This window comes from Euphorbia lathyris, chromosome 9 (assembly GCF_963576675.1).
Source record: "Euphorbia lathyris chromosome 9, ddEupLath1.1, whole genome shotgun sequence".
NCBI classification, from domain to species: domain Eukaryota; kingdom Viridiplantae; phylum Streptophyta; class Magnoliopsida; order Malpighiales; family Euphorbiaceae; genus Euphorbia; species Euphorbia lathyris.
In genome coordinates, this window is record NC_088918.1 from 11,852,561 (window position 1) to 11,871,249 (window position 18,689).

The 18,689-nt window shown below is 36.3% G+C and overlaps 1 protein-coding gene across 1 annotated transcript; it reads right to left on the reverse strand.

Moving 5' to 3' along the window:
* Positions 1 to 296: 296 nt before the first annotated feature.
* Positions 297 to 7,932, reverse strand: LOC136205353 (serine/threonine-protein kinase haspin homolog). The gene is made up of 15 exons (XM_065995898.1): positions 7,823 to 7,932; positions 7,601 to 7,733; positions 7,410 to 7,496; positions 6,199 to 6,289; positions 5,416 to 6,014; positions 4,534 to 4,654; positions 4,334 to 4,443; positions 4,144 to 4,255; positions 3,480 to 3,572; positions 3,333 to 3,394; positions 3,130 to 3,260; positions 2,671 to 2,741; positions 2,530 to 2,582; positions 1,833 to 1,899; positions 297 to 888 (listed from the first exon to the last, which is right to left on the reverse strand). The coding sequence occupies exons 1-15, from the start codon at positions 7,836 to 7,838 to the stop codon at positions 766 to 768; spliced, it is 1,869 nt and encodes a 622-aa protein (XP_065851970.1). The 5' UTR covers positions 7,839 to 7,932; the 3' UTR covers positions 297 to 765.
* Between the last annotated feature and the right edge of the window lie 10,757 nt (positions 7,933 to 18,689).

An 18,689-nucleotide genomic window follows, 5' to 3' on the forward strand; every position in this document is an offset into this window, starting at 1 on the left:
TTTTGTAAGTGTTATAAAGATTGGCCGTGTTATATATATTAATTCAGTTTAATTAATAATGTCAACCGGTTTAAATTTCATCTTTATCCTATCATATCAATCTATTTAGTAAATATAGATCTCATCAAAGTGGACCCTTTATAGGCCATCAGAGTAGACTAGACCTGTCCATGTGGCGCCGACCTATCAGTTTGTAGATAAAAATGTTCAGTCCAAGTCTCAAATCTCAAACCTAATCCATATAAACCTACCTAAATATATATATATATATAATTATTAATTACAAAAAATAAATATTATACTTAAAAATAAATATTTAATATAGAAATATATACATTTGTTAATTAATATTAATAGACGGGCTGGGTTGGACCACCCTGTTATCTTTATTAATCCCAAACCCGTCCAAAAAATAGGCGGACTTTAACGGGCCTGGACCGGGCTGGGCCTATGAACAATTTTTATTATCCAAGCCCGGTCCAAAGAATACGGGCCTGGACGGAGCAGGCGGGTACTCGGACCCGTAGACATGTCTAGAGTAAACTAACACGACCCATTTAGGATACACAGACCCATTTCAATACTCTTACATTCACCATCTCATATAATAAAACAAGAGAATCAAGTTGTAGGAATGAACTTTTACTAATGATCTCCATTGTTTTGATTTGCAGGACCTCCTAGAAATACCCAATTTCAACCAACAAAAATTGGTAGCAATCCTGTATAGTAGAATTAGAACCCACCCAAAACAAGGTGTTTTCTTCAAGTGGCACTACTAAGCATGTCACTAAAGAAAGGATCAAAAATGGCTTCTTTAGCCGAGTTATACATATCGAGGCGTTTCTTCAGTGAATTCAACTCTCTGACATTCTTCACACAACGTTCCTGATATATATAAATAATATCATTTGTCAAAACGTATAGTGTCAAATACAGATCCAACATATAAGCATGTCCATTTTACATATAACCTTATAGAAGGTGCAAGTAGGTCATTTATTGGGACTTAATAACTCAGATGACTTTTCAACTTGGTTAGAAAAATCGACTCAATCTTAAAGGTACGTGTCTCGTTAGTCTTATGGACTTGCTTAAAATGTCTTATTAATCCCTTAAATCCATGTGGCAAAACAAGAAGATATTTCAACAAGTTAAAATTTCTCACCTTTAACTTAAGTAAGTTTAGGAGACTTAATTAATAGATCATTGTAACTACTTCAGATGATTCATATGTCAATTTACACAAATGTACGGAGCTAATAGGTCATTATAAACAAGTTCATGGGCTAACAAAACACCCTTAAAGTTTAAAGGGTTAATCGGTTTTTTTCTGGCTAACTTCAGTAGACCATGATGAATTCAGCCTTTGTTAAATAAATTGCATCGAGGATCACTGAAGTTTGAGGTCTGTTTCAGAGGTTATTGAACTTCATTTTCTTTCAATATATCACTCAACTAAGTGCCCCGTCCGACAAAAATGTGATTTTTTACATTTTTGTCTGGCTTATCATATGCCATGTTAGTCATAAAAGTCAAGTATGTCCAATATAGCAATTAGTTGATATACAGTCGGTCTTCTTTTATAGTATATCAATAATCCAGTGAGCTTTTATAAACAAATTAGTTGAAATGACTTTATTAAAAATACAACGATTTTTGTGAACAGATCCAAGGTATCAATAACCGTCAATGCATTTTACCCGTCGTTTTTTAAGGACTGAAGAGTTAAATTATGGACCTAGAATAACAATAAGCAGTGGCCAGTGAGTCTTAATATATCAAAGAGTTATGCTTTTCCTCATTCTCTAATAATAATTAGTAAAACTTACATATGATTTTTTCTGGAGTAATATATCCACCAAGTATATCAGCCATAAAACGTTTGTTCTAGGAAAACTGCAGAACATGAAAATAAAAAAGGTCAACCTTTAGTAACATAATAACATTTCATATCCAACAATAACAGAGCAGAATGAGTAATGAAGTGTAAGTGCTGAAGTTGAATCAAGTTAAGGTAATAAAAATTTAAACTCATACAGATATTTGACTGTCACAAATCTAATTTCTCCTTGATAAATGGGGCAGAAGATACTACCAAGAAATTCTTTCTTCTAATGCACTTGAGTTCAATTTTCAAAATGATTGGAAAGATACAGATTTTTATGTCCCTAATTTTGACTCTTTAGAGACCTAACTAGGTCCGAAAATTATTTTAAAAGAGAAAGGTTGTCTCGCATATCATAGTATATTTAACAAATTCATCACGCTCAGAACCATCTAGAACGTGAAACAAATATCATAGATGACTTAATATTAAATACAAGGCTCTGATACCATATAGAGGTGTGGCAATTTGGGTTATCGTGTCAAAATCGCGTTATGTTATAATATATATTTCATATGATTATATAAAATATAATTGCGTCAGAAATTGTTATCCTAGAAGTCATGTAACTCCCCAATTAAACAATGTGAGACATTATTTTGCATTTTGAGAATGGTAAGTTTATATGAAAGGATATTTACCTTCCTTCCCAGGAATCTTCTGTCACCTCCTTCATTTTTCTATACGTCTCTGACTGTAAGTGATATTAAAAAAAAAAAATCAGACCTAATTTGAATGGAGAATCAGGTAAAAGTAACTAAACTTGTCGTTCTCTTTCTTACTTGTTTATCACCCTTAGGACCTGTAAACAGATCAGGATCAGAGGATAGATCCAGGAAGAGTATATCTTCACCTGTGAACGTAGAAGTTTGTTAGGAATGAAGAACCAAGACTTAATATATCCCCTTCCAACTTGTTCCCAAATGCCTAATGATCCTTTTAAAACTACCATGATTAACCCCTTATTTCTATATGGCGGTATCGCACACTCTATGTGCCACTGATAATTTAAACAAGTTGAAGTGGCAGAAAAGTCATTCTAAGCAAATTGAGGTGATAAAAAAAGTTGTTTTAGGTCGAGGTTGTTTCAAAAGGTTGAGGTAGCAGAAAGACCGTTTTGAAAATTTAGGGGTCATTTAGGCGTTTGAGTGCAAGTCGGGGGATTGGCCATATATTAAGCCAAGGACCAGTTTAGCATTTCATGAACCGAACATAGTGGCAGAACAAATAAAAAAATTCACCTGTATTGATTCTTGATAGAGTGAAATCAATAATTGATATTTGTAATCCATGTGTCGTTATAAAATATTTCTTGCCCTCAAGGATAAACTGAACTGTAGCTGATTCGTTTCGACTTAACAGAATGTTTCCCCTGGAGCAGAGATAATTTTAGGTTAGCATTCAAACAAAATAAATAACGAATGGCTGCATAAAGTAGTCATACCAGTGAAGATCACGGTGTTCGAATTCAAATGCTGCTTCTGCAACAGCCAATGCAGCTGTAACCTGCAACGTGCAAAAGGCATACAAGTCAATCACAGCAAAAATTAAATAAATAACTCAGTGAATTGCTCAAAAGAATTTCATTCACCTGAACTAATAAACTTCGTGCCTCATCAAAGTTCATGAGAACGAAGCTTTCAAGGTCCTTTCCACCATGTTGAAGGACAAACACAACATAGCACTGTGCAAATTCATTATCAAAGTTAGTATTCCAATAAAGCAGATCTTCAATGTCAATATGCATACAACAGTATAGGGCCAAACATCTAATCTAACTCGGATTTAATCTTTACAAGAGCAAGGTTCCAAAAAGTGAGTCAAAGGAAAAGACATCCTAATCTATGTTGTATAGAATTTTTTTGATGTTTCCATAATTTGAAATTTTGGAAACTCATTTTTCTAAAACCTAATATATTTTCAAAAATGCATCAATGCGATAATCACATGTTCATTAGTATTAGATCAACTTCTATAATCTCTTCTTTTTTTCCTCTACTTTGTGACTTTTGTATGTAATTTTTTAAAATGTGTATATACGAAAAAACTTTAACGTATATTCTTATATTTTTAATTGTTTATACATATATCTTTTTTTACAAATAGTATTTCTCATGTTTTCATTTCTGTATCCTCCCATTAATGTAAGAACCTAATTTAAAATTGTTCCACAAAAAAAAAATCATGACTGTTAATTGTTTCATCCAAGTGTACGTATTTACATACCAAAAAAAAAAGAAGAATCAAAGTTCAACCTGTTTCTCTGGAAACTCTTCAGGATGATCATTTTCTGAGCCATGTTTCTCATCCCAATCTTCCCAAGCTTTAATCAGTGATTTGTCATAAGGACCTTGGCACACCCTTAAACTGTGGAGTAAATGAAAAGACTCGTTAAAGTTGATTTATTGTGTGTGTCTGCCTGTGAGTGACAAGTACAGCACGTACTCTAAGGTCTCAATGAATGTTGTGCACGCATTAGAGGAGTCATTATCACTCCCTCTTAGATGATTGAGGGTTCGAGAAAGTACAGCCTCCTCCAGAAGTTCTTCTGATTTCTGAAGTAAAGCAAATGAATGGTTCAGCACTAATATAAAGCTCATCAAAGAAGAAAAAATGGTAGTGAAGATGGCAATGAAGCTTCTTACCTTTTGAACTTCTCCATTTACTAAGTCTCCATCAATTGGAACAATTTTACAAACTGTATTACCAGCTTTAAAGGCTTCCCCATATGTGCCTTCCCCAACCTTGACAATACTGTCTGGGTTACTGGGTCAAGAGAGTCATATTCCCGTTAGCATAATGATTCAGGTCTCAAATAACATAGCATGACGTAGAAAATAAATAATATCGACTGCAAATCTAACTTGTGAATTATGGCTGATTGACAATCGTCAATCTTTTTTCTTCTAAAAGAAGTAGATCTTTTCTTTTTTTCTTAAAGAAGTAGGAGGGTGGACTAAAGTCCAAATTATTTTTTATTTTTTACCCCTACTTACTCCAAGTTTATAACCTATACTTACTCCAAGGTCCAAGTTTATAACCTATACTTACTCCAAGGTCAAAGTTTATAATCTAGAACGTACACTTTAAAAATTAGTTGATTACTACCAGACTAATTCCTTGGGACGACAATTGTCAATCATTGACAATGTCAATGTTAAAACAATGTGCATCTACCAAATTGTAGTATGCAAATATTAAGAGTGGTTCAATTATCAGAATTATACAGACAGCCGGAGGAGTAGAGTAACAAAGCTAAAATCATATGCCAACTTTAAAATAATAATAAAATTAAAATTAAGAGGTGTAAGAAATGCTATATTCATGTGAAGAGACTGAAATGAAAGATCATAAACATAAACTGGAAGTAGAAACTAAAAAACAATCTCTACTCACAAATTCAAAACAGCTAATTGAGAGAGTTGAAAATACAAATAGTATCTTAGACATCCTCTTGTATTTTGAGCAACTCAAACACACTGAGAAACACATATATAAAGCAGCACATGTCAGGAATGAGGACAAACCAATATTTTGAGAACACATCTAGCAGAGTTGATGGAAGCGTCTGTGCACAGACAGCCATAAGTGCAGAAAAGGGATCCAAATATTCATGATCCAAAGAAGTAGATGTTGACGCAAAAGATAGTTTCTTAATTGCAGTTTCAATGTCCTTACAGCCGTCATCATGCGAACTTGCCAAAAGGGAGCTGTTCTTTTGTGAACCAGATTTCCTTTGAGGCAAGTATTTACTGAGTAACAACGCATTAATGCTACTGTGTACAGAATGGAGGCTTGAATGGAATTTCAAAGAAAATTTTTCAGGGGTTCTCAAATTTGCAGCTCCAGAATCATCCCCACAAAGAGGTTCAAAGGGCATGGCTGGAGTTTCTAATAACTTAGACAGTGTAGTAGAAGGTTCACAGCTGAAATTTAACTTCTTTGAAATCAACCATTGTTCTAATCTCGACGATAGGTGTGGTATAGCTATATTTTCATTCTCGCTGCCTGTCGCCCATGTACCAAAACTTTTAGGTGAGGGACTCTCCTCCAGCAACTCAAAAGCATCGACTTCTTGAAAATATTCCTTTTCCATCTCAAAATTCAGAGGCTTTGCGGCCTTTCCCTGAGAGAACCAAGAAATGAAAGAAACCAAGCTTGAGGACAGCAAAAGGAACAGAAACTGCAGACATGCTTTATGCCTCAAATAAATTCACTATATACAGCAGCACGACTTGGATCATGAGAGAAATTACAGTAATAACATCAACAAAAGGGGAAGAAGAAAGAGATAAAAAAAATAATAATACTTTAGGAACAGGTGGCTTGCCCTTTCTTTTTGCCTGCTTTTGTCCAGGTTGATTCTCCACACAAGCAGCAACAGCAATACTTACTCTCCCTCTGTGCCAACCCCAAAAGCAGATCATAAAATTAGGAATTGTCAGCAAGTATAAGACGCAGTTAACGTGGTGAAGCTCTTTGGTCGAGAGCTTACCTATAACTATAGATGTGGTGGGTTGAGGATTTTTTCTTTCTCTTTAATATAATCTTCCTTTGTTTAATGTAAGTGTATTGCACACAATTTTTAAAATAAGACGCAGTTAACCATGAATGCATGATAAAAGAAAAAGTAATTACTTGATTTCTGAATCGAAATTTTATACTACAATCTATACAATGCTGCTCCTAAGGGCCTGCTTGAATTGAGGTTGGCAGAGATGCCTGTTTGTAAGGAGGTGAATGAAGGTAAATGGAAGTAATTGAAGGTTAAATATCACATTAATCTTGGTTGGGAGTTATTTTTATAAAATAAATGAAGGTTAATGTAAGTTAAATATTTACTTCCTTTAACCTCCAAATTAAGGTTAATGTGATATTTAACCTTCCATTGCTCCCATTTACCTCCATTCAATTCCTCCCAAACAAAAACTCTGAGACGAAGTTAAATTTTTAACCTCATTTACATTCTATAAACTTCCAAACAACATTAATTTTTAACTTTCATTTTCATCACTTCCCTTTTCTTCCCATTTTTAGGTTAACTTCCATTTTTAGTCCACCAAATTGGTGGAATTGAAGGTTTTCCTCTATAAAATCTTCAAAATAAACTTATTTAACCTTATAAATCATACAATATCCAAGTAAGATTGACAATTTCTCCATCAATAACTTCAATCCACCTCACCTCACCTCACCTCACCTCACTCTCCCTCCCCTTCCATTAAAATTCCCATCTCAACTCCATCCAACCAGACCCTAAGCTACAAATGCTTTAGTCATGCATTCCCATAGCATTCATTTACTATCAGGACTTATGTAGTTATAGTCATGATTTGCGATAAGATATATGACTGTTATTGCAAATGCAGACCTGATAATACACCGCACACTTCCAATTGATCAAATCGTATTGCACTACCAATTGATCGAATCATATTCAAATACTTCAAATTCCAATATAAACATGAAATGGAGCCACACGGTAAGAATCTTCACTTGAGGAATTAGGGTTCAATCAAACCTGATGGAAAGGGCTCGATTCCAACTGACCCGCTTAACGGCAGCAACAAAGCTCACCCGATTCTCCTTATTCGAATCCAACTGATTCCTAAGGACGCCGAGCAAAACACACACAAAAGAGGAAAATTGTGTTCAAAACGCAGCAACAAAAAAGTAAAAGACATCAGAAAATCGAATGACATATGCGCTTACGAATCGACAACAGGAGGAGTATTCCGCGGCCGTCTTCTTCGATAAAATACTTCAACCTTAGGTTGATTATGTTGATCACAATAATCTGACTCTTCAGCTACAATTTGGGACCATAGATCAACTTCATTTCCACCTGAAAATGCTCACAGACGATACGGAAGAAATTAGTCATACAATCGGAGAAAGAGTGGAAAATATAATTTTAGAATATCTCTGGTTTACCTGCTCTGGAACTCATTGTAGCATTAACGGTAACTGATGAAGAGTGAGAGACTCTTGCCAAGACCGAGGAAGAGAGATTGTTTCGAAATCAGTTTTGGGCGGGAATTTAGTACTGCAACCTTCCAACCAAACGGTTGCGTTTTGTTAAATGTGGTTTTTAAAGACGATAATGGAGCCGTACGGGACGAGAATACATTAAATAATAAGCAGTAGTGTTCGCATGGACCCTGATGATCACAGTGAATTTGATCATTCATCGTTAGATCTAGACTGATTAAAATTCTAAGGTGGAGATTCAAAACATCCTAAGGTTTGGATTTAATCCGCCTACATCTAACGGTGAATGACCAAATTCACACGGTCATCAGGGTCCATGTAAAAAATATTAAAATAATAAGTTATCAATTTGTAATGCTTAAATATGAAAGTGATATTAGAATTGAAATATACAATCTCAAGATGTTAAAAGATTGATTGTACTATCATTCTAACTAGTATTATGCCCGCGCATTGCGTGAGTGGATAAATTTTTTGTACATAAATTTAACATTTTAATATTTTTTAAATTTTATATTATTTACATATAATGATGTTAATATATTGTTTTAAAATAATTTAAATTTACAATTTGTAAATAAATTAACAAACATACTTTTATAATTGTTTGATAATAGTTTGGAAGTTGTTAAAGTCATAATCTGTTGTCCCGGTTGACATATTTACAAAGGTCCTTCCTCTCCGTTCTTATATAATATTTTTTCTATATAATCTTGTAATTTTAAAATATGTACTACACTTTGTAATAAGTCAATTGCATCTGTTAATAGAAATTTCATAAATTCATCAAAATCTTCATTAAGTGATGAAGAAACGACAGAATAACACAAAGGTGAATTAGTAATTAATAATGAAACAATAGTTGTGAAAGATTTAGAGGATGAATATTTCAATGTGCATATGAAACATCGGATGCTATTTGAAATTCAATGTTTTGAATTGATGAAACTGTTTGATGAAATTTGTATAAGCTATGTAATTAATGAATTTATTTTAACGACAAAACTGAAATAGTATTTATGATATTAATGTAGTAGTTATGATATTTATATAATCAATTAAAACCAATAATTTTATAAAAGCAATTTCATGAATCATGTATACTGCTATGACTAATAACTTCCATAAATAATAATAATAATATATTAATCAGCTCAATTTGTCTAAAAAAAAATCAATTGGCTTTGAACTTTAAAAGGCATCATGTTAGTCCTTAAACTTGTTTAAAGAGCTAAATATAAATACTTAATATGTCAATTAAAAACTTTTTGAAAGTTATTAGAAGTCATGATCTATTGTCCCTGTTGACATGTTTACAATAGTCATTCCATTCCATTATTGTATAATGTTTTTTCTATATAATTTTGCAATTTTAAAATATTTACTACACTTTGTAATAAGTCGATTGCATCTGTTAATAGAAATTTCCTAAATTCATCAAAATCTTCATCAAGCGATGAAGAAATGACAGAATAACACAAAGGTGAATTAGTAATTAAAAATGAAACAATGGTTTTGAAAGATTCAGATGATTGATATTTCAATTTGCATATGAAAAATGGCATGCAATTTATAATTCAAGGTTTTGAATTGATGAAATTTGTATAGGTTGTGTAATTAATGAATTTATGATATTAATGTAGTAGTTATGATATTTCAATTTTCTAATTACTATTAATATAAATAAAATAAGAAGAAGAAGATTGATTAGGAAATAAAATAACTCGATTGCATCTGTTGATAGAAATTCCCTAAATTCATAAAAATCTTCATCAAACAATGAAAAAACGACAGAATAACACAAAGATGAATTGGTAATTAATAATGAAACAATAGTTTTGAAAGATTCAGAGGATGGATATTCCAATTTGCATATGAAACATGAGATGTTATTTATAATTCAATGTTTTGAATTGATGAACTGTTTGATGGAATTTGTATAGGCTGTGTAATTAATATGAATTTATATTAACAATAAAACCAAAATACTATTTATGATATTAATGCAGTATGATATTTCAATTTTCAAATTATTATTAATATAGATAATTTAAATCCATATATTTTCTCATACGATGTCAACTAAGCAAAAAGACCTCTAAAACACTTCTTATCAATCCCTCTGCTTCTGCTATTATATAGAGTATAGATATAGATGTGTCAATTTAATGATAGTTTTAATTGTACTATTAAATAAATATTGAAATTAAAATAGTATTATACGTTAAATTAAATTGATTTTTATCAAAAAAAAATCTAAAATCAATTTTTTATTTCATTACAAAAAAAATTTAAAAAATAAGTAATATGTTATCAAGTATAATAAAGTAAAACTTATTTTTTCAAAAATAAAGTAAGTATAAATAAAACTAATATAAAGAATTAAATACTGAATTCGTAAAACATAAAAAATCCAAAGACTTCTATGAATAAAGATAAGTTCAAAAAGTTTAAAAGGTTTAAGGAATTGGAAATATATTTTGTGGGATAAGTTACACGTAGGGTCATTCAACTTTATTAAATTTTACGGTATGATCACTAAACTTTAAAACATAATATAAAAAGGGACAATTATAAAACTAACACCTTTTAAGGGGTTAGTTTTCATTTCTAACACACTTTCAAAATCTCACCAAAACTAACACATTTCATTAACTAATTTCCAACCTTACCCTCATCTCTAATACTCCGCTCCCGCTCTTCAATATTCGAACTTCCATCACTCTAACCTAACACCCCTCTATTCATCTCTCTAACTTTCTGGCGATTCATTGGCCGATTCTGTACATTTCATCCGGCGAATCTCTGTTACTTGGAGTTGACATGACGAGAACACAAAGCTCAGACAACGAATCGAACTCAGAAGGAAGAACGAAAAAGAGGGTAAATAACTTGACTTTACATTTGCGTTTCTCTCTTCTATTGCATGTACATTTGTTGTGTTTGAGAAGGAACATTTCGTTTCGTTTCGTTTACTGCTTCTGGTGTTAGGGTTTTTTCTGGGTTCGTCTGGTGTTAGGAAGTCATTCGGTTTGGTTGAAATTCGTCGATGTGTATGTTCATCGGCAACCTAATTGTAGATAGTACATATTCATAGACAGCCTAATGGCCGATAGAACATCCATAACGACGATATACTGCTGCTATAACATTCATATCGTCGATCAGTTTGCCGATAGAACATTCATATCGACGTTATATTGTCGATAGAACATTCATATCGACGTTATATTGCCGATAGAACATTCATATCGACGTTATATTGCCGATAACTCTCTTATTCTAGCATACGCTAGCTCATTCTAGGTCAACGTTATAATTAGCTTGATTTTATGTTCCCTGATGATATGTCTACAACATTTTTCAGCATGATCGTGTAGACAAGAGGAAGAGAGATGAGCATGCCTCTCCGTCGAAGAAGAAAGCCAAGAAGAAACCTGCATATAAATACAAAAAAGCATTTGGAACGGAAAGCGTCATCACGGTTAGGTGTAACCTACAAGCAGCAGAACAGATAAAGGGGTTGTTAACATCAGACCAACTAAATCTATTTAGGAAGAGTTGCTTCGGCCAGTACTTGGAAATGACCAATACAGTATTTGCAGGAGTCCTATGCCACACCGTTTTAACAAGGGAGATCATACGTGAAGACCTCAAACCCAGGGAGCTTTGCTTCAGAGTTAGAGGTGTTGAGTTAAGATTTGGGGATTGGGAGTTTGGACTCCTAAGTGGGTTACGGTTTGGGGACATGGAAGCATTTCTGGAAAGGTTCAGTGGGATAAATAAGCCATATAGATTTAGGAATAAGTTTTTTCAGGCATCCCTACACCATCCTATAAAGACGTGGAAACAATTATGCTGCAAACTGTTTGGAAGGATCAGTCTGACCAGGATGCAGTTTCATTTGCCATGTTGTATTTTGCCATTGGCTGTGTGTTGGATAACACTCGCGAAAAAAAAGTTCTTCGTTGGGTGTTGGAACTTGCTGAATTTCCAAGATTGTTTAACGAGTTCCCGTGGGGTGTTTGTGGCTGGGATGTGACCTACAGGTCTCTTGTTAATGGGATAGATGGTGGAAAAGACCGAATTGATCAATTGATCGCTTATAGGGAGAATTAAGGATTAACCGTGTCTCATACAACCTATATGGTTTTGCATACGTATTTCAGGTATGATGTGTGTATATTCTGTATACTAGAAATGTTGGTCATAGGCATAAATAATGAATTGGACCTTTGTTGCAGGCTTGGTTGTTGGAAGTATGGGATGCCACCCGGACATGGTATGAGAAGAAAGGCACTCGCATCCCACGATGGCTACGATGGAAAAAGACCGCTATCGCTAAATTGCCCAAAGTCCTAACCATTTTTGAAGTAAGTTGACCAAGCATTGTGCCTATATGTGTCACTATTGTGCTATACATCTGACTGACTTGTTTATTTGTACATTTGTATTTTTAGTCGGGTGTAAAACCAAATGCCACAAAACTTACAACTGAAGACACCGAGAAAGAAAGCTCATGGTATGATCATCTAGTAAACCATGTGGATGGTCTGCATTATAATTATGACCATGTCTTTGCCGATTTGGAAAAGGTGCAAGAGGAGGAAAAAGGGCAAGAGGTTGCAAAGGGGAAGGAGGTGGAAGAAGAAGGGAAAGAGGAGCAAGAGGATGAAGGTATGGAAAAGGAGGAACATGAGGGATTGGGTACATATGAAGGCGGATATGTTGATGTAGAGGATGGCAGTGAATCTGATACTGATAATGATGAAAATGCCTTCATTGTCTCACCTAGAGTACCTGTCCAGAAGAAGAAACACTCTGGTATTGAATGAGTACTGAGGAGGATGTTTGATGAGCACGAGAAGAAGATGAATGCCAAGTTTGCTGAGCATGAGAAGATGATAACTGAACAGTTTGTTCAGCAAGATAGGAAACTGAATGCCCTTGTAAATAGATTGTCCATTGTAGAACGTGATGTGCAGGAACTGAAGTCACAACGCGACGTTGATATGTATGATATGGGGATTGGAGGACAAGGTCTGGATGACCAAACTGTTCAGGAGGAGAGGGAGAATAGAGAAAGTGAGGCGAAGGAGAATAAAGATCAGGAGGAGAAGGAGAAGAAAGAGCAGGAGGAGAGGGCTAAGAAAGAACAGAAGGAAAGGGAGAAGAAGCAGCAGGAGGAGATGGAGAAGAAAGAGCAGGAGGAGAGGGCTAAAAAAGAACAGGAGGAAAGGGAGAAGCAGCAGGAGGAGAGGGAGAAGAAAGAGCAGGAGGAGAAGGAGAAGCATCAGGATGAGATGGAGAAGAAAGATCAGGAGGAGAGGGCTAAGAAAGAATAGGAGGAAAGAGAGAAGAAAGATCAGGAGGAGAGGGCTAAGAAAGAACAGGAGGAAAGGGAGAAGAAGCAGCAGGAGAGGGAAATTGTTATAATGATTGATGTAAGTTTGTTTTTAACGTTTAAGGCGGTGCTTTTAACTGAATTCACAATGACATAATTTGTGTCTCTATTTGGTGTTTTAACAGGATGAGAGCCATGACGGCCATGATGCTGAGATCGATCATGGACAGCTTACTCTTCTGGTTAACCAAGTTGTCCAATCGTCTTTACCTATACGTGAAGACAAAGGAGAAATAGAAGATTTGACTATCGAGGTTAAACATGAGGAGGAAGGGCAGGGTAATAGAGGAGGAAGAGGAGGAGGAGGAAGAGGAGGTGGAGGAAGAGGAGGTGGAAGAGGAGGAGGGAGAAGGAGAGGAGGGGGGGTAAGGGATGCAGGAGGAAGGGATGGAATGGGAGGAAGAGGGACAAGAGGAGGAAGAAGAGGGAGAGGGAGAGGGAGAGGAAGGGATGTAAACATCAAGGAGGAAGACGTGAAACGTAGACCCCAGCAAGAAAAGAAACGTGGGAAAGACGTTAAGTCACCATTCACTGATCCTCGGATGGAATATCACTTTGATGATGATGATGATGCAAAGTACCCCGTGGAACAACACGATGGTCGCGATCGTATAAAAGGACACCTTCTAGAATCATATGACGACTGGAAGAAGAGTACCCCCCGCGATCAGCTGAGGATGTTAGGTGGAACCGATTGGGGTCAGACTGTATCGTGGTTTGAAGAGGCATAGATAACTGGAAAATATATAGACAGCCAAGTAAGATATTGGTCACTTTCCAAGTTGTTGGTTTATATTCTTCACTTTGTATGTGTTGTGTTTGAACTTATTTGTGCATGTGTGTTGCAGCTTGTAAATGCATTTTTGTGGTTATTAAACGGTAAATACGTCCATCAAAGTCAGGATTGGACTGCCATCGACTCAAATTTCTTTGGCTTTATGGAGTTTGCAAATATGACCAAGAATTATGACAAACCCGGCAAATGGGGACAATCCAAGATGTTTGTGCAACGAATCACTGGGATGAAAGAGTTTCACAGTCGGCCCTGGTATGATGTTAAACATGTGCTAATACCCATCAACTATAAAGGAGAACACTGGTTACTCGGTGTGTTCTACGTGGAAGAAATGAGGATGGAGTTCTATGATAGTCTGGAGTCAAATGCATCCAACGAATCAATAGACAAATTGCTTGAACCCCGGTTTCATATCATGACAAGAGCAATGGAAGAGGCCGAGTTTTGGAAGAAAAGTGGGCGGCCTGATAACGGCAATCGATTGATAAAGTGGGAGAGGGCTCGCGGGTGCCCACAACAGCTGCGCAAATCCAATGATTGTGGTGTCTTCCTATGCTTGTTTGCTCAGCATTATGTTGAAAAAGGGCCATTATGTACGGATTATGGATTCTCTGGGTTTGATGGACGTTTCTATAGGCTGCGGGTGTGCTTGGAACTCTTCAACCAAAGATTGTTGGACCAGAATGATCTTATTCCAATGCCTAATTTGCTTGGCTTGTAATCTATTTTAACATGTAAACGTTTGTTGGTAACTTATAAATGTATATTATTGGTGACATCTTCTTGTTGGTAACTTATAAATGTATATTATTGGTGACATCTTATTGGAACCATATCTGCGTTATGGACGTGGGACATATGGGAACATATCAGCGTGTACAAGGTCGATATGGAAACATATCTGCGTTAACGTGGGACATATGGGAGCATATCGGCGTATATGGACACCAATATGGAACCTTATCGGCGATTACGTAGGGACATATGGGGTCATGGAAGGCGTGGACATAGCCGATATGGAAACATATCGGCATGTACAAGGTCGATATGGGTTCATATCGACAGGTATATACGCCATGTTGTTGCGTAAAAAGTACATTTATCAATACACATTATCAATACACAAATTATCAATACAAAGTAACAATACATAGGATAGAGTACACTATTTGCCAGCAGAGTTTTTAGAACAGCTTGCTTCACTCGATATTGTTGGTGGAAGCCGAGATGGAACTCGTAACATACTAGTACAAGTCGCTCGATTATGACCAGTTTGCTCGCATCTGGTGCACCTTGTCGGAGTTACCTCCTCGCCCCTTGACGGTATTCGGCTTTGATTTCTCGGACGTCCCACTCTAGGCGCAGCCTTTTTAAGAGGAAGCACCCGCCTAGGAGGCTCACAAACTTTCCATTCAGACTGGTGGCCTAGTGGATGTATGGATTCATGGTACGACAATCGTACAGTCTCATTTTTGTAGGATCGATGCACCCACGCATATGCATTCTCTAATCGATGTATGGATGCAATCTTACATACATGTCTGCATGGAAATTGTGACAATTGCCATTTCCTACACGTGCATGTTCCCGCACGCAGATTCACTATTCCACCCTTACCTCGATCGCCGATTTCAAAATTGTGTGCATCAATGGGCTTATATGAACACTGAACGGACTTATTGACATGTTTATGCATCTTCTCGTTATAAAATGTGGACAAATATGTCTCCTGTTCCCCTGCAAATACATTTTCAATATGTGAGTACATAAGAACTATTACTATTATACCATGGACGAGGTCCTAATATCATACCTGCTTTTGTGCGTCTCTCATGAAACCATGCTTGAAGGATTGTCCTTATATACTCAACCAACAATGTGATCGGTAGACGTCTACCATCTCCCATTCTCGCGTTGAATGATTCTGATATGTTTGTCGTCATAATGTTATACCGGCGTGCGCAAAAGTACGCACGTGTCCATTTCTCTCGATGAGCTTCCTCTAAGTAGTCCGCTGCCCCCGGACTTATACTACGAAGTCTGGCGAATCTTTCCTGGAAATCAGAGGTCTGCCAGGCTTTTGCAACTTGCCAATACACTATGTCTAACTTTTCCCGCCCCCAAACTTAGCCTTCACATTCTGTTTCAAATGCTGAGCACAACTTCCATGTACCGCATTTGGATACACCATATTGACTGCATAATCAATGCTCTTGTTCCTATCTGATATTATGACGAGGTCTTCAACTTCACCAATACATTCTTTCAACCTGGTGAAGAAATAAGCCCATGATTCATTACATTCATTCGGCCCAATTCCGAATGAAAGAGGGTAAATTTGATTATTACCATCCTTTCCAACCGCAACATAAAGTACCCCGCCATACTTGACCTTTAAGTGTGTTCCATCTACACATATAACGGGGCGAATATGTGCCTTAAAACCCCGGATTGAAGCACCAATAGCCATGAAGAAGAATTTGAAATTATCTTCATCGTTAGTTTCAACATGTGTCACCGTACCTGGATTAACAAATTTCAGTGTCTCACAATAATCAGGTAACAACATGTACGATTCTTCAGGTGTACCACATATTTCAGTGTCTCAAATCCATTGTAGTTGTTATCATATCCATGGTCATCGTTATCACATCCATTACCATATCCTTGATCATCCCCGTGCACTACATTATCATACCCACAATTGTGATCCAATGTAATATCGTCTAGCCCAAGAGGAGATTGGGTATATGGATTCATGACATGTTTTGCCGGACCACGAGTCTCAATTTCTATGTTAGGTACACAATAACTTATTCTGGTTGCCTCTGCTTCAGCAACATTTTGTGGACTGAATTCACCAACAGTTGGTCGTCTTACTTCTGCAATAATTGGACGTTTTACTTCCGCAACATTTTGACGCCTCACTTCAGCAACCATTGGTTGCCTTACTTCCGCAACACTTGTTCGAGAAGTCATAGTCACATATAATGGCATCACATCGGGTTTATTCCATCTACAAAACTCAACGAAACCAGCTATATCACTGTCATCCACAATTTGTGCTAATCGTCCAAAAAGTTTATTTGGACCGTATGTTGTGTGCATTGCCATTTGTATGTCAAAACAGGTTGCATCAACATTCAGGGAAGCGTGAATTCTATCTCTCAAAGTTTGGTAATCAGTTGGGGTTGAAAAATGGAGCACCTTAGATTGACCACCAACGTATATCATAGTGTCCATGGGCCCCTCTTTTTTCCATTCTCCATCCCACGAAACCATACACATACAAATATTCGGGGTGGACATATTTCTGCATTACCATAAACACATAAGTAAATTATATATTATATTATTGTAACTAAACGAAGAAAGTTAACGAAAATTATATATTATTGGTATTCACACTTCAAACTATGAGATATGCCGATATATGTCGATGCAACTTGCATATAGACACATATCGGCGCATAGACGTCGATACGGCTCATATATCGACGTATATCGACGGAATATGAATAGCCGTTTTTCTAGAATGATCTGTTAAGCGGTGCCTTAAATGCATGTAATGATCACTTTGACTATCACGCTAAGCATTAAATACGTCGATATATGCCGATACAACATAGATTTCGACACCTATCGGCACGTATCTGCGAAGTATTGTCGGTATGAATGTCGATGCGGCTTATATATCGACGTATATCGACGGAATATGAATAGACGTTTTTCTAGAATACTCTATTAGTGAGCATTAAATGCATGTAATGATTAATTTGACTTTCACTTTTCTTTGAATGTCACTCTTATTCGAATATCACTCTATAGTCTGTTGAGATTCCCCATGCATATTACAGTTCCTTCATCTATAAATAGACTCATTACCTGTTCATACTTTATTATTCATTCTAGTAAACTCTTCAGTTCTCAAGTTTATCCAAAAACAATGGCAGCGACACCACCGGGATCACCAGAGTCGCCACCACCACCACCACCACCACCACCTCATCCTCTGCCTGAGTTCGAAGAACTCATGGCTTCTTTCATCCTCTCGTTCCGTGATGGAGACACGGACGAAATCGTCAGGTTCATGAGGGGCATGGCACACACCATGTCTTGGGCTGCAGAAGAGACGTCTGACCTTCTGGAGTCAGTCATGGCCCAAAACAGGCGGCTGAGGAGGACAGTAAGGCGCCTCAAGCGGGACTTGGAGAAGTCCAAGAAGGACTACGCTGAGGTGTTAATGGGTCCTGAGTACCAATAATTGTTTTTTTTTGTTTTTAATGTTTACGTACTTATATTAGGTGTCAACTGCATCTTCTTACAACAATGTCACTCATTTTAGGGTTTCGCACGAACAGTAATAACATGAATAGACGACACCAACGATATACATTGGGTTTCAGACAAACAAACCGATACCTCAACAATGAATAGGACGAAGCTTTAAATATTGTAAATAAATGAAAAACTTACATGATTGTGTATAAAATCTTAAAGCACACACTGTGGGTTGGATTGATTGTTGATCGTTGCTTGTAAATTGATCCCGTTCTTTAGAGAGAGAGAGAGAGAGAGAGCGAGAGAGAGCGGGAAGAAAAGGGAAAAAT

Excerpts from the sequence above, each read along its gene's own strand:
- LOC136205353 (XM_065995898.1), bottom strand. Across the intron at positions 4,655-5,415 it reads GATGTGTTCTCAAAATATTG|TAACCCAGACAGTATTGTCA; the intron begins GTTTGTCCTCAT and ends CTCTTGACCCAG. Across the intron at positions 1,900-2,529 it reads GAAGATTCCTGGGAAGGAAG|TTTTCCTAGAACAAACGTTT; the intron begins GTAAATATCCTT and ends CATGTTCTGCAG.